Source organism: Phytophthora cinnamomi (assembly GCF_018691715.1).
Source record: "Phytophthora cinnamomi strain GKB4 chromosome Unknown Contig50, whole genome shotgun sequence".
NCBI classification, from domain to species: domain Eukaryota; phylum Oomycota; class Peronosporomycetes; order Peronosporales; family Peronosporaceae; genus Phytophthora; species Phytophthora cinnamomi.
The window spans coordinates 953,118-973,477 of record NW_027150983.1 but is presented as its reverse complement, the minus strand read 5'-3'; the positions used below and the strand labels follow the sequence as shown (position 1 = coordinate 973,477).

At 52.8% G+C, this 20,360-nt stretch overlaps 4 protein-coding genes across 4 annotated transcripts; 2 read left to right on the top strand and 2 right to left on the bottom strand.

The window, feature by feature from the left end:
• Window positions 1-1,844: 1,844 nt before the first annotated feature.
• Window positions 1,845-2,900, bottom strand: IUM83_06635 (TIGR01456 family HAD hydrolase; the record flags this gene model as incomplete). The annotated part of the gene is made up of 1 exon (XM_067930860.1): window positions 1,845-2,900. One exon carries the CDS (start codon window positions 2,898-2,900, stop codon window positions 1,845-1,847), a length of 1,056 nt encoding a protein of 351 aa, XP_067789646.1.
• Window positions 2,901-3,620: 720 nt separating this feature from the next.
• Window positions 3,621-5,723, top strand: IUM83_06634 (Aconitate hydratase; the record flags this gene model as incomplete). The annotated part of the gene is made up of 1 exon (XM_067930859.1): window positions 3,621-5,723. One exon carries the CDS (start codon window positions 3,621-3,623, stop codon window positions 5,721-5,723), a length of 2,103 nt encoding a protein of 700 aa, XP_067789609.1.
• Window positions 5,724-15,936: 10,213 nt separating this feature from the next.
• On the top strand, window positions 15,937-16,987 carry IUM83_06633 (uncharacterized protein; the record flags this gene model as incomplete). Its single annotated transcript, XM_067930858.1, has 3 exons — window positions 15,937-16,155; window positions 16,234-16,428; window positions 16,508-16,987. The coding sequence occupies 3 exons, from the start codon at window positions 15,937-15,939 to the stop codon at window positions 16,985-16,987; spliced, it is 894 nt and encodes a 297-aa protein (XP_067789608.1).
• Window positions 16,988-18,133: 1,146 nt separating this feature from the next.
• On the bottom strand, window positions 18,134-20,287 carry IUM83_06632 (GTP-binding protein LepA; the record flags this gene model as incomplete). The annotated part of the gene is made up of 3 exons (XM_067930857.1): window positions 18,134-18,534; window positions 18,611-19,970; window positions 20,075-20,287. The coding sequence occupies 3 exons, from the start codon at window positions 20,285-20,287 to the stop codon at window positions 18,134-18,136; spliced, it is 1,974 nt and encodes a 657-aa protein (XP_067789826.1).
• Window positions 20,288-20,360: the final 73 nt, after the last annotated feature.

Genomic DNA, 20,360 nt, shown 5'->3' with positions numbered 1-20,360 from the left:
ACTCGAGTTGTGGTGTAACGTTGCTGCTGCACGCGTTTAGGGTTTACAAGTAGGGTGCTTTACGAAGGATTACCCACAAAAAAACGAGAGCATAAAATCTTCGGTACACGGAGAACTTGATCACTGCATACTCCATCGTACACAGTGGCAAAACTGTGGAACAACTGCTACGATAATGAGCTTAACTTCACTATCTTCTTGAGTTTTCTTCATTGTTCATCGGACGTAGGCTCCGCTGTGAGCGCCAATCATGAGTCCTGGAACTGTAACACCTGCAGCGTTTGATATATGACCGAAAAGAACCAGTAGAAATGGTTATCTGCTTCGTGTGGAAGGAACTACAGCGGATGTCCTGAACAAGACGGTCTCGAACAAAATGATACTACCGGTAAGCCACCATTTAGACTTATCGAGATACGCGCGTTTGGAGTTGACCAATCAAGTTTCGTACATAACCGAACACCAAAAATTTGGAAGTGGGAAATTGTCGTATGAAGCGTAGTTCGATTTCTTTTAATACGAGCTTTCCGAAAATGTACAATTTAAAAATATTGTGTGCTCCGAAGAAAGTCGAAATTTTGGGGACCGGAAATCACTCTTCGAGTTTTCAACATTTCCCAGCAAACGATAGCTTCAATATACGTCTCTTTCGAATAGGTCTCGAACCCAAATACGCATTCACCTGAATTGTCGCCAATTCGTGGAAATGCGTCGTACGAATTCCCACACCACCGAATGAGCGTACAAATTAATATATACTTCGAGAATGTTCAATACCTAGGCTTCAACGTGAGATTCTAGAATCGCTGTTCACCCGCTCTCGCACACACGATCGAGTACTTGGTGTCGAATCGACTACTCCAGTAGATCGCTCTCTCATTTTTAATGATGTCGCCTACATCACCTATCACTATACTACCCTCCCAAATGAGCAGATCTGAATCATCTGGTTGACTTGTGGTAGGAGTCTCCATGCTGCCCAGCTAGAGATGCCCGTCACGCGAGTACGCACAGTGAGGCTTCTGCCCGTCAGGACGACATCGACGACACCATCGACTCACCGATCTACCACCTATTTAAGTGGGAGGACACCAAAAACGTCGCCTCGCTGAGACGGACCTGTGAACTTACCCCACTCGGGTTGAAACATTTGTAGTACTCTTTTCAAGGAGCATCGTGCGCGATGCTTGCTTTTCATGAGGAGTGTCCTGTCAGACGTGGAAACCCGCGAGAGTGAAGAAGGAAATGAGGGCTTGTTCGACCACGAAAGTGTGGTTTGCAGTTGCAATTGAGGATCTGGTTGTAGCTTCGGCGATCTGCTAATACTCACCAGAAAAGTTAGTTATGCAGGATTTGACTCGCTGATAGGCCAAACATGTTCTCCAACTTTCTCGAAATTTTCAGAATATTCCAAATTTCACGTCGTGTCTAATGGTACCGACTCGTTCTTTGGTTAATACTACGTAGTATTTTTTGTTTGAAGCCGTCTCAAATGCAGTTGAAGGCATTCAAAAGCGAGTATCAACACTACATGACGGGGTACTTCAGAAGTACCTGTAGCGTCGCAAGTTCGTATCTGACACTGAATGAAGTTCTGTGCAAACGTCGGCATGTTGGGGACCTCTCACCGACATCATCTCACCATCGTTCAGTCAAGCACGACGAAGCTGGAAATGGTAAGCGAAATCAGACAAACGATACCACCATTTCCTGACAGCGTACATTCTTTTTTGCCGCAAGATAAAACAACTCGAAAGTACATGTACACAACTTGTGGCCCACAAGCTCAAACACGCAACCCAACGACAGCATTCTATTCCTCAGCTTCCATTCCTCAGACTCGTTTACTTTCTCGACTTCTGAGCCTGCAGTTTCGCGAAGTCCTCTTTAATGAAGGCCAGCGCTTGTGCCACGTCGTCCACGACCTCGTAGGCCGGGTGCTCGTCGTGGTTTTCCGGCCCGTTGTGCATGCCCGTCAGCGTGAGCACGGACTTCCACCTGCCCCCAGCCTCGTTGGCGCCCCGAATGTCCGTCTTCGGGTTGTCCCCCACCATGTAAATCCGCTCCACATCCTCGTGCTGCGCGTCGATGAGCGTCTCCGCGAACTCGAACGACGTGCGCTGCGGCTTGCCGAACAGCGTCTTCTCGAGCTTGTGACCCGTCGTGCGAGTGAACAGGTCCTCCAGCACGGCGTGGAAGGCCCCGGCCCCGTAGCGCGGCAAGTGAAACTCGCCCACATACTGGAAATCCGAGCACGCCGAGTAGAGCGGGATGTGCTGGCGCTCGCCGTTGCCGTCGTCCTCCACCGTGCGCTGCCCCAGCAGTCCGTCGGGCGAGCACAGAACGTCCATGACGATCTGCAGCTCGCGGCCCCAGTAGATGGGGTCGATGAGCACGAACACGGCCGTGAACGGCTGCGCGTCGAAGCGTCCATCGTGCGACAGCGGCTCGGCCACCTTGACGTCCGGGTACATGGAGGGGAAGTGCTGGTGCAGCTGGTCCACCGTGACGACGTGCTTGAAGCCGTAGTTGGCCATGACCTTGCGCAGCTCGGCGCCGTCCTTGCCCACGGCCAGCACCAGCTCGTCGCCGTGCTTGTCGGCCAGTGCGCGCATGGGCGTGTGGCTCATGCACATGCGCTCGGCGGGCACGGACACGCCGCCGCCAAGGATCTGCTCGATCTGCTGCGCCTTGGTGTCCTCCGGGTAGCCGCCGCCGTTGGTCATGATGGCGAACGGAGTGTCGGTGGCCTGCAGCTCCAGCAGCACGTCGCGCGCGCCCGGGATCGGCGTTTTGCCGCGCAGCAGCACGCCGTCCACGTCGAACACAACGCCGAAGGTGGAGGCGGCGCGGCTGCCGCGACGTGAGAAGGAGAGCGCGGGTCTGCGCAGGGCGAGCATGGGGCGGAGCGGGGTGAGCGCGAGGCCGGCGGAGCGGGAGTGACAATGAGGGCCGAGCAGCTCTTGGCGATGACTGACGAGGATCGGCGGATAATGGGGATGGGGGAGGCGACGTCACCAGCACGCGTCAGAGGTTCAACGTGTGCAGGTGGCGCGAAGGTGAAGCGACAGGAGGTTGCGCGAAGGTCGCGATTTGCGCAAACAGCCGAAAATGCTGGTGGTGCACCGCACCAGAACTGAATGAAGCCATTTGTTGGAGAGCTTCCTTTCCTTTATGACGGAGAGCTGCACTGTAGCGTGCGGCTGTGTGTGTGGGATCATGCTTACCAAGAGTAATCCACAGCCGCGTTGGCCACGTGGGGCGAAGCCAGCCAACGCCCGCCACGATCCCAACCCGGATCCTCGTCACATGGAAGCAGTGCACCACACCAACTCTGAGCGCAAACACGTTAAACAGATACACCCCGACTATCCTGATGGCGTTTGCGCAAACGAACCCCGTGAATACTACAATCCTCCCATCTCCATCCAGTCACTATTTCAACTGTCAACTATACAAACCGCCCTCTATACCCTTATCCCCATCTCTCATCATCTCATGCCGTTCGCCAGTTCTCGTCCTTTCCTCTGCGCCTCACCCCCGGAACGGCCACCTCAACTGCCCCATAGCTCATTTCCGCATTCGCGCCCTTCCGCTCAAGTCCCACTAAGTACGTGAAGATGGCGACCGCCCCCGCTGCTGCTGCCTCCCCCGCGCGCCGGCCGCTGACGCTGCCGGAGAAGATCCTGACGCACTGGGCCGTGGGCCTCACGAAGCCCGAGGTGTCGCCCGGCCAGATGCTGTGCGTCAAGGCGCAGTGGACGCTGGCCTGCGAGATCACGTGGAAGTCCATGGACAAGACGTACCAGGACATGGGCCGCCCGCGCATCTGGCGCAACGACCGCTTCTGGCTGGCCGTGGACCACACCGTGGACCCGCGCGTGAACCACCAGCCGCGCCAGCAGATGATGATCAAGGCGTCCGAGGACTTCGCCAAGGAGGCGCAGCTCACCAACTTCCAGCCGCCCAACACCACCATCCTGCACACCGAGTTCTACCGCCAGCGCGCGCAGCCCGGCCAGATCGTGGTGGGCGCCGACTCGCACTCGTGCAGCACCGGCGGCCTGGGCGCCTTCGCCATTGGCCTGGGCGCGGCGGACGTCGTCATGCCCCTCGTGACGGGCGAGACGTGGATCAAGGTGCCCGAGACGGTGCTCATCGAGTTCGTGGGCACGCCCCCCATGGGCATGGGCGGCAAGGACGTCATGCTGTACACGCTGGGCCAGCTCAAGTGCAACACGGTGGCCATCGGCCGCTGCGTCGAGTGGGGCGGCAACATCTCGGCGCTCTCGTGCGACGCCCGCTTCGCCATCAGTAACATGACGGCCGAGTTCGGCGGCATTGCTGGCGTCTTCCCCGCCGACGAGCGCACGGCCGCCTACATCTCGAAGCGCCCGGACCACAACAACGACGCGCTCTACTTCCGCGCCGACGAGGACGCCCAGTACGCTGAGAAGTTCCAGATCAACCTGGACAACCTCGAGCCGCAGGTGGCGCTGTTCCCGTCCCCGGACAACGTCAAGCCCGTGTCCGAGGTTGTTGGCATGAAACTCGACGGATGCTTCATCGGTGCCTGTACCACTGCTGAGGAGGACCTGGTGCTCGGCGCCCTGGTGCTTGAGGCCTGCCTCAAGCAGGGCATGAAGCCCGTGGCTCACGGCCAGCGTCGCGTGACCCCTGGCAGTCAGATCATCGTGGACAACCTCAAGAAGCACGGCCTCATCGAGGTGTACGAGAAGGCTGGCTTCGTGGTGGGCGCCCCCGGCTGCAGTTTCTGCCTGGGTATCGCCGCCGACGTTGCCGGTGAGAACGAGGTCTGGCTCAGCTCGCAAAACCGCAACTACCGCAACCGCATGGGCAAGGGCTCCATTGCCAACCTTGCGTCGGCCATCACGGTGGCTGCCTCCAGTTTCACGATGGAGGTAACGGACCCCACGCCGTTCCTGAAGCTCATTGACGTCGAGAAGTTCAACTCGGCGGTGCCCAAGCAGCCGTCCGTGCCTATCACAATCGCTGAGGCTGCTCCGGAGCTCCCCGCTGCCTCGGACGAGGACGCCGGCAACTCGGACGCTGAGGCTGCGGCCTCGCTGGAGACGTTCTCGGGCTCCATCAAGGGCCGCGTGCAGGTCTTCGGTGACAACATCGACACCGACGCCATTCTGCCCGGTGAGTTCCTGTGCGAGAACGACATGGAGGCGCTGGGCAAGGTTGCCTTCCTGCACACGAACCCGGACTTCCGTGACAAGGTGAAGCAGGGCCAGAACGTGGTGGTTGCTGGCCACGGCTTCGGCTGCGGCTCCTCGCGTGAGCAGGCCGTGACGGCAATGAAGGGCGCTGGCGTTCAGGCTTTGATTGCCCGCTCGTTCGGCTACATCTTCTCGCGTAACTACCAGAACTTCAGTCTGCTGGGCATCCAGCTCGACGACGACCGCTTCTACGAGCTGGCCAAGGAGAACGCCGACATCACGGTGAACATGACCGGCCGCACGATTGAGGTGGGCGGCGAGACTTTCCGCTTCAACATGTCGCTGTTTGAGGAGCGTCTGCTTGCTGGCGGTGGCATCATGCCGCTGTACAAGAAGTTCGGCAACCGTCTCTTCCGTGTGGCGGTGCAGGACCCTGCTGCCGAGAAGGGCAGCTGCGGTAGCGGCGGTGGCTGCTCCAGCAAGGAGGAGGCGCCGGCGTCGGCAGTAGCGGGCGCGTCGAAGGATCTGTCGTGGTAGAGTGCTTCGGTAGTTGAAAGTTTGTGAGCGCAACGCGAGCGCTGTGCATCAAAAATTATGTAACTTCTTCATGCATGAGTACTGTTCATCTATCCCCGCGTGCAAGCGTAACACGAGCAATTGTATTGTGCTAGAATCACGAATGCTTCGCTCGTGAGCTGGAGCACTTTCAAAATCTGCATCGACAACTCAGCGCGCAAGTGTCATTCTGAATGACCCGACAGTGGTAGTACCGATACCCAACGCATGTCGAATATGTTCAATACATCACGGCTTCATGAACTTCAATACATGTGTAGTACGAACTTTTCTTGTGTCTTGCTGCTATCAAATCGTGCCATCACAACGGGTGCAACTACCCGGTGTAACGGGAATTGAAGGCCCGAACTGAATCAAGATGTAAAAAATAGCTTTTGGTGTGGTTCTACTTCGAAGTATCACTTACTTAAGTACTTCTTATATTAAGAGTATATTTAGTGGTGTTGATACTCCTTGTTGAATGCCTTCGAATATTTTTGGTACAGTAAGTTGTTCAGCTCGTTTGCTGCCGTTCCTTCCACACGCACTTCTACTGGATCTCTTCTGTCGGACAACCAATGGTTAAGCTGCATATTTTGCTTGAAACTCTGTGGCGGTCGTTTATGTACTTGGCTCCTTCATAGCCGCCGCTAGCATCTTCGAGTGGTCTCTCTCGCCGTAGCGGTATGTTAACGACTTGAGCGGATCCCACTTCTTTTTTAGATTCATGGTGTCGTAGTACAGCATGTATTCGGCCCATACTGTAAAAAGTGGACCTTCGAGCAGCTTGTCCTTGGCTTTGTTCAGTTTTAGCAGCATGAACACGTCGTCGGGGGTGTTCTTCTTCAGAAGCCAGTATCGCAGTTGTTCGGAATGCAATCGTGAGCGGAGTTCCTCGTGCTGCGAACCTTGTGTGCGGCCAAATTCATGCTAGCCAGCGTGTCGTCGCTATGGTGTATCGCCAATGTAAAAATGGTTTCTAGTTGTGTGCCTCGGTAAGCCAATCGAAAATCGTCCGCGTAGTTGATCCACGCAGCTAACAACGAGTTGTTGAAGAGTGTGTCTCCGGCCTTGTCGAGCTTTAACAGCATGAAAATATCACCCGGGGATTTCTCAGTCTTCAGCCATTGTTGAGTCTGCTCAGGTTGCATTCGAGGCGCAATGCTTTTCGAATCTGGGAGCATTTTTTCTGCGATAAACATGTTCACGAGCGTTTTATCGTGTAGTGCGCCGGCAACGTCGAGATAAGAGTCATCTTCTGCGCGTGGATTTCCTTGTTGACATTGTTCACGTACTTGCTCCATGTGCTCAAGCCAGGCCTGTCAGCCCCGCTCTAGTGAGTTTTAACATTTCGAAGACGTCATCCGGGAATTTCCTTGAGCGCGCCAACGCTGAACCATCTCGCTTTGCCCTCGTTTGGTGAATGCCGAAGTAGCTGGCGCATTCTTTGCTGATTGGATTATCGTGGTCAGACCGAAGTGTGATATGAGAATTGCGATCAAACTGATTTTCTCGGTCGGGTTCTCCTTGTTGAACAGCTTCATGTAACTAATCCACACATCCAGCTCTGGCTTTTCAAGGAGCCCATTTTCTGCCTCGTGCAACTCAAGCCGTTTAAACACATCGTCTGCAGACTCCCCCAACCGGGGACATGTATACCCGAGTAGGATGAGGTACCCGAAATGTAACCATAAGAAAACAGTTTTTGAACTAGGGTTATTCGGGTCAACAACTATGTGATAAGAGCAATTTGCTTGGTGTGTTTACAAGCGGAAGGGTGTTCTAACATATTGGTGTTAGTCATCCCTCTTCTGTACCTAGTGTACTCCGCAGACATGCTTGTGAGTTTTGCGATACACTAACTAACTGCAAGTGCTGTTTGCAGAGGTATGTATCTGTTTGTACCCTGTCATACCTTCTAAGTTAGCTACGAATTCGTTGCTCGAGGCCGCTACTTTGTCAATCGAAATCTGTTGTTATTGAGGACGCTACAGGCGGTCATCGTATCAAGCGCAGCGAAATTTATGACGTAGTAGCCTGGAGAGAGAGCTTCAGGGTAATTTCGTTTAACTCCACCAACATATTAGTATTGTTTGCTACACACTAACAAACAGTCTGCAAACGCTAGCGTTTGCAATACAGGTAGTGTTTGTGTGAACCTACTTGTACCACCCTATCAGCTCTAAAATATTTTTTCAGCAAGCGTTGCACGTGTCCATGTATTTCTGATCGAAATTAGAAGTCATTATAAGATAAACCAGCAGTAGTTGCTTAGAAAAATATTATACATACACTAAAACGATGTCTCTTTTACTTTAGAACAAAAGCGAAAAAGGGTTTCTTGATGGCACGAAGAGAACTAAATTTCAAGTGTCAAATCTTTTCGAACCATTGTCAGTAACGTTATCTTGTCTAGATTCGTACATCCGATCAGATTCTAATATACGTGTATTGATTGGCTTTGTACACCGTTGATATGGTGTTGACCGCTTTACCTGGCTAACATACCCTACAAAATACGTCGGCAGCAGAACTACTAGCACAAGACTAGGAACGCCGCAACAACAACGATGAATTCTCAGCTCTGCTCGCCATTTCCACTGCCACCGTGCAGGCTGGCACCATCCCTCACGACGCTGTGCAACGTTTTGCCCAGCCCAGCCCTGCCACCATTTCGGAGGAGGTTGCAGTGAAGTTCCAGCTGGAGCTTTACGTGGAGAAAGGATGCATTCCATTTCCGGATGTAAACAGCGCAGGCGAGACAAGTAGCGGTCTCAAAGGGCAGCAGGGTGTGAAACTGAGATCGCGGGAGCGCAAGTGTACGGTCGAGCGATCTGGTACAAAGACGTCTGGGCCATCATGTACGCTTGGTATTTCCCAAGGGTTGCTGGGGCTTGTGGGCATCAAGACGCCGCGACTGAGCTAGTATCGTTGTCTGGATTGACAAATCCGCTCTTGAGATGCCAAAAGTGCTAAGGATATCGGGATCCCGACTACGTCGTCAAAACGACTCCCCGTCTTCGTCGAGTTCAGGCTGCAATAGCTGGTCCATCTACCTTTCCTCTCTCCATAATTTGAAGTCCGTCGTGTTCAAAGCAACTCGTGATTCGTCTGTAGTCAGCTTTCAGGAAAATTTGGAGAAAGCGTGGCCATTCTAGGCTGGTTCAAGACAGAATGTCTTGAACCAGCCTAGAATGGCCACGCTTTCTCCAAATTTTGGTTTGTTGATTTTGAAATGAGGTGCTTTGTGGTCCCTTAGCTTATACAATGTCGAAGATGGACTTGATATCAGTTGCAAGCAGTGTGGTTTCATTTGACAGGCCGCTATTCATTGCTGGGCACCGTCGTTGCCGCTGGAATTTAAAGAAAATAGACGTTATCAGATTGGTAGTAGTCATTGTGTAAAGGTTTTACGTCAGACTCTCCAAGCGTGTTAATCACGCCTACTGTAGTCGAAACCACAGGAACAACGACCTCAAATACACAGTGCATACACTCAAATTCTAGGCGTAAGAACCCGCGAGGTCTTCATTCATGGGTATAAAGACTACGTCCCAACGACGACAATGGATATTGATGTACATAGGAACCTTTGGCGAACGACCAATAGACTTGAATAGCCCACAAGAACTATCCCTTCGCCAAGAAGTTCCACAAGGTTAGAGAAGAATTACCTTAACATGTCTAGATGGCGAGGTTGGATATTTTCCAGTGTGGTGCTTGGAATTGTTTAAATAAAATTCAAGCACACGATATTTGATAAGCAGACTTCAGTAAGTAGGATAGTAAGATAACTAGTAATTTTCAACTAATGCGACTGGCTTCTTGTTGCGCAACTTTCATTCAGCAGAATGAAAAGCTTACAGCGGGTGGAGGTAAATCCCTGCCCTCACGATAGCTACTGCAAAACTTTCTCATTATCTGCATTTTTTACCATGGCTACACTAGATGCCAAGATCCCGCCTGACTGACTTCAGACAGTGCGTACATCTCTACAACTACAGTGTAGTTGCTCTTGCTGATTTCTTCTTCGGTGTAGTAAAGAGCTAAAACGTTTGATCGCAAATGAATTCCTTGTAGCCGAACTTTACGAAGCGTAGCGAGCTGTTGGATGCGCGGAAGCAAGACCGTCGAGCGCTAGCGTTAGCTATCGAACCACCATTCTCCTGCGATAAGCGGTTTGCGCGCACGGAGAAGATCTTTCGCGATTCGTACCGTCGTAGTGGCGCTTTCGTGCGCAGTCCAAGGCAGCAAGAACTGGATCTCCCACCGCAGCACTGGCATCCACGAGCTACTTGTAGCGGCGCGCCAACAAAGTCCGCACTACTTGCTCGACGGCAACACGACAAACGCCTGGAAAGTCTCAAGTTCGAGCCACCGGAGATTGAGCGATTGCACGTTATCCCGAAGGTTGATCAGCTCACAGACTGGTGGAAACGGCCAGTTCCGGGCTATGTGGAGGATCCGGCCAACGCTCCGTTCATTCGAGAATCTCTGCGTCTGCAGCTCGCGGGGCACGGCAAAGAACTTGGTCCAGTAGATCCAGCGAAAATACACTCCGTAGATGAAAGACGGCTGCTACGACGACAAGGTGACCACCTCACCAATATATAGAAGGAAATAGCATAAGTAATTCGGTAAGCGCCATGTTGGAACCCAGAGTTGCCAGAGGATTCTAACCTGAATGAGCTCCCTCCCTCGTTCGTGTGAGGGCGGCAGATCGCATCAGTCTTCGTTTAGCCACGCAGCAAGTAGAGCAGAGCTGACGAAGATGGAGCTGTTGACGAACGCTGCGGAAGAGGACGACCTCGCGAGAGTTCGAGCGCTGACAGGGAAGAAGGAGAGGGAGCAGGCGTTGAGGAGAGCTGCTCAGAATGGCCGTCTGGAGGTCGTGATGCACCTCATTGGGGAGTGCGAGGTCGACGTGGATGCCAAGGGTAACGACAGATGTACAGCGCTAATGCTGGCTGCTCGATCTGGTCACATTGCTGTCGTACAGTACCTTGCTCAGCACTGTGGCGCTCGTGTGAATGCCAAGGACATGTACAGGCGGACTGCACTCATACTCGCGGCTCAAAATGGGCACATCGATGTTGTGCAATATCTGGTTGAGCAATGTGGCTCTGACGTAAGCGCCAAGGACAAGTACGGACACACTGCACTCATACTCGCGGCTGGATATGGCCAAATCGATGTCGTGCGGTATCTGGCTGGGCAATGTGGCGCTGACGTAAAACCCGAGGGCATGTACGGGCACACTGCTCTCATGCTCGCGGCTGGATATGGGCACATCGATGTTGTGCGGTATCTGGTTGAGCAATGTGGCGCTAGTGTGAACGCCAAGGACAGATACGGGCGGACTGCATTCATACTCGCGGCTGAATGTGGGCACATCGATGCTGTGAAGTATTTGGTTGAGCAATGTGGCGCTGACGTAAATGCCAAGGACGAGTACGGGCGGACTGCACTCATACTCGTGGCTCAAAAAGGGAAAATCGATGTTGTGCAACATCTGGTTGGGCAATGTGGCGCTGACGTGAATGCCAAGGACAAGCTCGGGCAGACTGCACTCATACTGGTGACTCAAAAAGGGAAAATCGATGTTGTGCAGTATCTGGTTGAGCAATGTGGCGCTGACGTGAATGCCAAGGACCATGACGGGTTCACAGCACTCATGCGGGCGGTTGAACGTGAGCACATCGATGTCGTGCGGTATCTGGCTGGGCAATGTGGCGCTGACGTGAACGCCAAGGATAATCACGGCGTCACTGCGCTCATGAAAGCCGCAAAATATGGATACGTTGAACTCGTCCGATATTTTCATGAAAAGTGTGGCGTCGATGTGAATGATAAGAACAATGACGAATACACTGCTTTGATGATGGCTGCTAGATATCACCAGGATGTCGTGCAGTATCTTGCTGGCGAATGTGGAGCGGATGTGAATGTCCAGGACAGCACTGGATATACAGCTTTGATGAAGGCCACAAAGGAAGGGAACACTGCAATCGTCCAGTATTTGGTCGAGCAGTACAACGCAGATGTGAATGCGAAAAGTTTCGATGGACTCACCGCTCTCCGACTTGCTGCTGAACGTGGACACGATGAAATACAGCGAATACTCATGCCATTTGTTCGACCCGAAATTCAATCCCGCACCACTAATACAGCCTCAAATACCGGTGGTGTCATTCACCTCCCACGAAGCTGCTCCATTCACCCGTCGGAAATCGAGCTCACCCTCTACAGTCAGAACGGAAATATCGGGGGTGATTTTCGAGCTCGGTGGCTCGATGCCGACGCGGTCGTGAAGCTGTTCGTTCCAGACGCATCTCACTCGCCATTTGAAGACGAAGTTCGTATGTGGGAACAGCTCCGCCATCCCAACGTCCTCAAAATGTACGGCGCGTGTGATGCTGGTCCTCACCTGTTGTTCTTCGTATGTGAGTACGCGAGCAAGGGCTCACTCCTTGATCATGTCAAATACTCATCAGTGGAAAAGCCGGTGGTGTGGAAATACTTACACGAGGCTGCGCTAGGTCTCGAGTATCTCCATGAGCGAGGGATTATTCACGGTGATCTGCGATGCAGTAACATATTGATAGGCAGTGATGGCCAGGCGAAATTGTCGAATTTTGGACTGGGTGGTTCAATCAGGCGTTCCAGCTCAGCGTCGGATAGTGTAATCGGATCGATGCGCTGGCAGGCCCCAGAGGTAGTGAAAGGGATGCCACCATCGTTTGAATCGGATGTATATTCGCTTGGAATGTGCATCCTTGAAGCTGCCACCAAGGAGATGCCATGGGGTAGAGTGTCCGAAGAACGGGCGAGGATGAAGAAGTTAGAGTGGCGGCCACGCTCCTGGAGTAACTGTAAGCTCAACAATACTGGCTACACCGTGACTTACACCGAGTCTAAAGTTGCGCCTTGTTGTCCTTGCGCTGATGCAGGCGAATTAGTATGGAAAATGTGCAGTCAAAACCCTCGTCAACGTATTAATTTGTCGATAATCATCTATAAGCTGGAGTATTTGGCTACCGAGGAGTTTTCGAACTCCTTGCAACAGGAGAATGAACCCGGTAGTTTCATAGGAGAGTATGAATCCGATAGAGTTCAAGAAGCATGGCTGGACCTGGAAAACCACATGAAGAAGTTCAATAATACCCAATACTCCGACACATTCGACAAACTGAGAAACCTATATGATCGTCTCCAAGTGTCACTCCACCGCCCAGAATTGCTGGATCGATTTCACGCGTTTCTCACCGATTTTAAACAAATGATCAAGATGTCACCCGATCAAGCTCTAATGCTGCGGTTGTCGTCAACGCGCGCCACTACCAGCAGCTTGTATGCGTTTCGATGGCGCATCGAGTTCCTCATGGCATCATTGGATGGAGTAGAGGGAGATACATCTCCACAGCGGGAACCACGATGGCAGGAACAGTGCCACGACGAAACTAAGGTATTCGTTGCAGGATTATCCGACACTTTTCTTCTTCTGCAGAAGTTGAAGTCATCCGAGGAACGATCTGCATTTCTCAACACGTTGAAGGCCAATATCGAAAACCCCCTCAAGAAATACACACCGGATGAATTGCACGTAATGAAGAAAACGTACAAGGATATCACTAGCAAGTTGGAGAGGGAAGGCTGGTCGAAGCTCATACCAGTTTGGTTCATCCCCTGGTACGAGTTGATTGTTGACGAGTGGAATTCCCTGGGCGAAGGAGGCTTCGGAAGCGTGCATCGAGCCAAGTGGCTAGACTCCGAGGTGGTGGTGAAACGAGTAATGTTGCCGGGATCGAGTGACAAAACGGGTGGTTGGACAATGTCCTCGAGTCTGTCGGCGTCGGAAGGCCTATCTACTCCTGAAGTCCAAATTGACGCCGAACAAAGAAGCAAAGCTCTCGCCATGTTTCGTCGTGAGGTCGATATTTGGTTCGTATTCAGCCATCCTCACGTCGTTCGCCTCTTCGGGGCCTGTCACGTCGGACGACCGTTTTTCGTGTGCGAGTACGCTACGAAGGGGACATTGGTCAGCTACTTGCGAGACCATCCCGACGAGCTGTGGTCGAAGCTGCACGAGGCTGCGCTGGGTGTCCAGTATCTCCACGCGCGCAACGTGGTGCACGGCGACCTCAAAGGGAACAACATTGTGATTGGGAGCGATTTCAAGGCGAAGGTAACGGACTTTGGTCTGAGCTCTGCTGCTGGCAGCGAGGGCATGCCGCAGATTTCAGGTGCGTGGCATTGGGTGGCCCCAGAGTGCCTTCCGAACAAAAGAACAGGAGAAGACCAATTGCCTGTGCAAGCAGGTCCAACCTTTGCGTCGGATATCTATTCTCTGGGCATGTGCATCGTGGAAGCACTGCGGGTCGTGGAGGCAGTGAAGGCTGGCAAACACTCTCGCGGTTGCCTGCCGTGGCGTACTGCTGACCGAAATGCGGTGAGGTATCATGCAATGAATGGCCAGCTACCGGTACGGCCGATGAGTAGCGACAGTGAATGGAAATTGGTTGAGCGAATGTGTGCGTTGGAGCCGCATAAGCGGATTAAGATCTCGACGGTGGTGGACGAGCTGACGAGTCTGGCCAACTCTGGCGACAGTAGCCAAACAATGGCCGTGCTCGACTCCTCGCCAGCCGATTCCACGAATCGGGTTTCTGTCCTCGACATGATTGCTGCAGCTCGCCAAGAAGTGGTTAGGCTGGCCCCAACGCGACCTCGAAGGTGGTTCAGCTGGCGAAACCTGGTATCAACAGCCAAGCGATGCTCTTGCTCGACATTGCCAGAGGATCTCACGAATCAAGTCTCTATCCCTGCAAGTCAGCACGGGGTGAATCGATTGCAAGGTGACACGGATCAACACGTTGAAGTGATCGCACTATGCGCTTCGTTGTGGAAACGAATTGAGCGGGTGCATGAACAGATGATCGCCGACGACAAGAGTGAAGACTGCCGCGCTTCGTTCTACTTGCTAGTTGCTGACGCCCGCGCGGCCACGGCAAAGCTTCAAGTCCGAGAACAGGGTATCATGGCGCTAGCGGCGACAACAATGCGGTATTATGCCTTGGATCGAACATTGACGAAGTTTTGCGAAGCACATTTTGTTCTTTGTTGACGGTGTGAACGTTGGGTAGGTGGTTTTGCGGCTGGGACAAGAACTACCAGCATTTTGGGGATTAATGTCGAGAAGTCCGGACTTCGTTTCGTTGCTTCACTAGTTGAAAGATATCAGCGCGATGCGAGCGCTTGGCATAAAACATAACGTAACTGAGGAGTGTGGTAACACTTTTGCGCGCGCTGAGTTGCCAATGCAGATTTCGAAAGTGCGGGGAAGCATTGCCGTCTGACAATTCCCCCTATAAATGTTATCCGCGCACAGCCAAGTCTATTTTCTATTCGAGCAACAAACAACGGATTGTTGGACAGCATATTTTCCACCGTCCCCCAGCTTCAGCAGTGTGGATATATTGCACGGAAAACTATATAGCATACCCTAATACGTAGACATTTGCAGTGATGAATAGTGAGGTATGCTCTAAAATAAAATTGCCGTAGAACTAATGAATCATTTCAGCAAAAATATCGAGAACGAATGCAAAATGATCGGGTGGACAAGCCAGTCGCTACAAATTAGAACAGAGTGGAAAGTCACAGCACAGTTGAATATTTTTCAATTAACTTGGGCTGCTGGGCCTGCTGCTTTTCCAAATTGAACTGAGGTATCCTTCGTCCACCACACGCAAACTTATATATAAGTACACAGATTTTATGTGATCGATACTCGAGTTTGCGCATAAAGGCTGAATGGTGACTTTGCACATTTCCAAATAACTCCAATAAAACATTCGTGTGAATCGTCTCACCTTCCACGATCGGAACGGGGCTTGCGCTGCATCATCCGGTTGCGAATCGCAACTTGCGTTTGATTTCGTGTTTGAACGGTGTTTCAGGAGAATATCCAGGCGATGTGAAGTACATGTATTTGCGCCAGACTGGTGCCACCAGAGTGAATAACGGAGTATCGTCTGGATTTGTGCGTCTGGATTTGTGTGATTATGATTTTGAAACAAAACCTGTTTAACTTTTTTCCCCAGCAGTCAATGATTATGCTCGAATCGGTGTGAGCGATAGACTGACTAGGAGCAGCTTCAGTGTACAAGTTGCAGCCGTCGAAGCAAGCGCAGGCATGAGAGCCGACAACCCTACTGAGCCGGTTTACTTCACACCGCCAAGTTATGAAAATCTGGACTTTTCGGACGAGCTGCTTTGGACTGAATCGGAGTCGTTGCCAGAGACTATGGTGTCACCACCAAAGAAGATAATGCGATCACAGCGTCAATACAACCGCAGGTCCAAGCCACAGAAGCCGAAGAAGCAGAAGATCCGCACGTACACCCGGCGTCAGGTTGGTACAACTTTCTCGGTAGGCCCGTTTTTTATTCGATAAAAAAATTTACAGCATGCACTTGTTTCGTCCACTTAGACTGAGATCAAGGCCTTGAAGGGTGAGCTGAAGCAATTAAACCAGCAAATGGACTCGTATGGCGAACAAGCCCACATGATGAGGGAACGTGCACGCCTAGTGCAGCAACAACGAACGAACAAAGATCTGGTTGAGGCGCTCCGGCTACAGCGCTTATCGTTTTCCACCACGGCGGCTATGCTTTCACAGTTCATCGTACGTGGGTGTAGCCCATCTATTTTTTTTTGTTTTCAACGCGGTCAACCAGTAACTTTTCCTGTTGGTGACTATTTAGCACAGCAAAATGACAGGCCCGTTCGATGCGCTCACAAAACTTGGCATCGACGCGTGCGGACGGCACGCTGCCCTGTTGGCGATGCGACACGATCGACTCCAGTTTGCTCGCCAATTCATGCTTCGACAGCGGCAACTTCTGGGCTTCGACGAGTACTGCGAGCGGAAGAAGTTCAAAGCAGACAACGGCGACCTCGTGTCGCTGAACTACGAGATAATACCGCTACCTGGAGCACGTAGCATCAAATCGATGGTTGAGGCACTCCAACGCTTCGTGCACAACATTGAGATCAACATTTCCGAAGCGACCGGTGATGTCACGGTTCGCGAGAACGACGACGCGATGCCTGACAGCGCGGTGACCCAGCACCGCCTTGTCACGAAAATCGGAAACGCGATGGAGTCTGAATCGAATAACGTGGCATTCGGGGAGTACTACCCGGCGAGCCCAGGTCTGCTCGAACAAGCGTTAACCCTTTGACTACCAGCCAGATGGAGTGATTTATAGGTCCATAGGGACCCATGAGAGGTCTAATCGCAAGATGCGATTGGACAAAACTAAAAGCTACGAGACGACGGCAAAGCACTGTACAACCTAACAGGTCTCCATGGACCTGTAAATGCATTACCGCAGGAGCCACAAACAGTTCGTGTGACCTGCCATAGTTGAGCTAGCAGACTTAGATGCGTTGTTCAATGTAGCCGACGACGACACGTGAGACTGGGAGACCGACACGGACCCTGGCCTGGAAGGGTGCGGAGCAGGTTCGAATGTATACCAGCTAATATTCAAATTCATACATCAGGCAACGCTACAGAATCCTAACCAAACTAGATGAGCTTACAGTGATAGCGTCATAGCAAGCCAATGAATATTACACAGGATTTCATGTGCAGGAGTGCGAGCGGTTGGCGGATGTAGATTGAAACTGATACTACATGGGGTGCTCGGCTAAGCACGCATACTTGAGGTAATGCTATAACGAAATGACGCTGAGCTGAGAGCGCGCGGGCTGCGACACCGCCGCTCGGAGGTCAGCATCCTCAGTGGGCTTGCCGTGATGTCCACCCCAAACGGCTCCTACTTCCGTAGACCATTGCCGTTGTAGCGACACTGACCAGGGCGCGACGGCATGTAGCTTGACCTCTCAAACTTTTGATTGGAAGTACCGTGAAGTAAACCAGCGTCGCCACGTGTAAAAATTGGTGTTTTTGATTGGTCGTTTTTTTCCCTGTGCGTTGAATTGATTTGCTAGAGCCATAGGTCCAAGGAGACCCGTAAGAAATCTCTGGTAGTGAAAGGGTTAATGGTCTGCGACGTCGTGGAAGAAGATAAACTGTTTCCATATCGCCGATCGGAACGGCTGCGCCAAGATGTGATAACAATTATTTCGCTGGAATCGCACCAGGGTGAGAACAACGAATCTAATGTCGTGATGACTCGCTGGCTGTGTCAACGGATTCACAGTCCTGCAATTTCCGTGCCTCAGTTTGCGATAAACCGTATCCGCAATAGCGCTGAGAAGGTTGCTGCGGCCATGCTCTCATGCTGTCTCTAACTCGTCATCACATCGAGATTGAATCGTCGAAAGAAGCTATCGCTCCGTAAAATCACTGCGTTCTATTGTTACTTGGAAAGCACAGACCAGAATGCGTCCTGCGAGAGCTGCACGTTCGACACGGTCCTCATGCGGCGCTTGCCCTGCTTCTGCTTGGCCAACAGCTTTTTCTTACGCGTGCTATCTCCACCACCGACGGTCTTGCCTGACTTGATGAGCACGTCCTTGCGGTACGGTGCGATCCGCTCCTTTGCGAAGATCTTGCCTCCCAGAGCAGCCTGGATTGAGATTTCGTACTGCTGTCGGTCAATTACACGCTTAAGCTTCTGACACAACGCGCGACCGTCCGGTGTAGCTCTGCTTCGGTGGCACACGAAGGACAGCGCGTCCAGAACCTTTCCGTTTATCAGAAGGTCCACCTTCACGATATCCGACTTTTGAGGTTCGATCTCGCGGTAGTTGAGCGTTGCTAACGTAGGGGGAGATAACGCACACAACGTTAGTGTTGAGCAGAAGATGATGATACCAGACAAGTGACAAAGTACCATAGCCCGAGGAAATTGTTTTCAGCTCGTTGTAGAAGTTGGTGACGACCTCTTGCCACGGCACGTTGATAGTCACGATAACGCGCTCATCTTCGAGATAGACGAGGTTTGTCTGGACACCGCGCTTTTCCTTAGCAAGCGCTAGCACCGGTCCCAGGTATGACGCCGGCGTGATAATGGATGCCTCTACCATAGGCTCCAGGATTTCGTAGTACTTGGTCGACTCGGGGAACGCGCCAGGGGTTTCCACAGTGTATTGTTCACCCTTCGGGTCGATCACAGTGTACGGCACCATGGGCGCTGTGACCATCACCTGCATACCCTGCTCATCCGATAGGCGCTGGTGGAAAACTTCCATGTGCAACAGGCCCAGGAAACCGCAGCGGAATCCCATACCAAGAGCACCACTCGTTTCCTGCTGAGCCGTCACACTAGCGTCGTTCAGCGTAAGCTTTTCGATAGCGACCCGCAACTCGTCAAAGCTGCAGTCGTCAGTAGGATACATACTCGCAAATACCATGCTACGAGCCTCCTGGAAGCCCGGAAGCGCCTTCAGATCAGCCGACGCCGCTCCCTCGCGGAAAAACGTGTCGCCAACCTTTGCTTCCGTGGTGGTCTTCATGCCGGCAATGATGTAGCCGACCTGACCAGCGTAAAGCCCCTTGGTCTTGTATCGTCCAGGCAGCAGCAACCCCGTCTCCTGCACGTCGTGCTTGGTCTTTTGGTGAGCACTGTAGATCTTATCACCAGGGAAAATAGCACCATCCACGACCTTGACAAGACACACCGTTCCGCGGTAGTCGTCGTAGTACGAGTCCACCAGCAGACACCTGAGCGGGGCGTTGGGGTCGCACTCCACTGGCGGCGGCAGTCTTTCCACCACCGCCGGGAGCACGTCGTTGATGCCGTCTCCGCTCTTGGCCGACGTGAGCAGCACCTCGTCCGGGTCCACGTCCAGCAGCGACGACAGACTCAAGATGCTGTCGTCCACCTCGGCGTGGGGCATGTCGATCTTGGTCAGCACCGGCACCACGTGCAGGTCCCTCTCCTTGGCCGCGTAGTACGTGGCCAGCGTCTGTGCCTGGATGCCCTGCGAGCAGTCCACTAGCAGCAGCACGCCTTCACAGGCTGAAAGCGACCGGTTCACCTCGTAGCTGAAGTCCACGTGGCCCGGGGTGTCCACCAAGTTGAGCATGAAGGTCTCGCCCGTCTTGGGGTCCCGGTGCACCATGGACGCCGTCTGCGCCTTGACGGTGATGCCGCGCTCCCGCTCCACCTTCAAATTGTCCAGGAACTGGGCACTCTCGCGCTCCTGGCGCGAGATATTGCCGCTGCTCTCCAGCAGGCGGTCCGCGAGCGTCTACAGGTCAAAATTAGCCGTTAATTGCGTGGATTTAGATGTCTCCCACATACAGGGTCATTGACGAAAGAGTTGATTAGGACGATTTAGCATGGTCGACGCACCGATTTGCCGTGGTCGATGTGCGCCACGATGCTAAAGTTGCGGATGCGCTCGGGCGTGAACTCCTCCAGCCGCTCGGACATGTACGGCCCCACCGTGGCGGGCGTGAGCGCTGCGTCTTCCTCGACGTCTCTGGAGACCGTGGCCAGGCTGCGGAAGCGCGCGGCGGGCGCGCGCACCGCGCGTAGCAGCGCCCGACGACGCATCGCCAGCATCCCGGGTCAAAGTGTTGAACCTGTTGTGTGGCTGTGCGTCTTACGTTGCTAGTAGCGTGGTCCACTACACAAC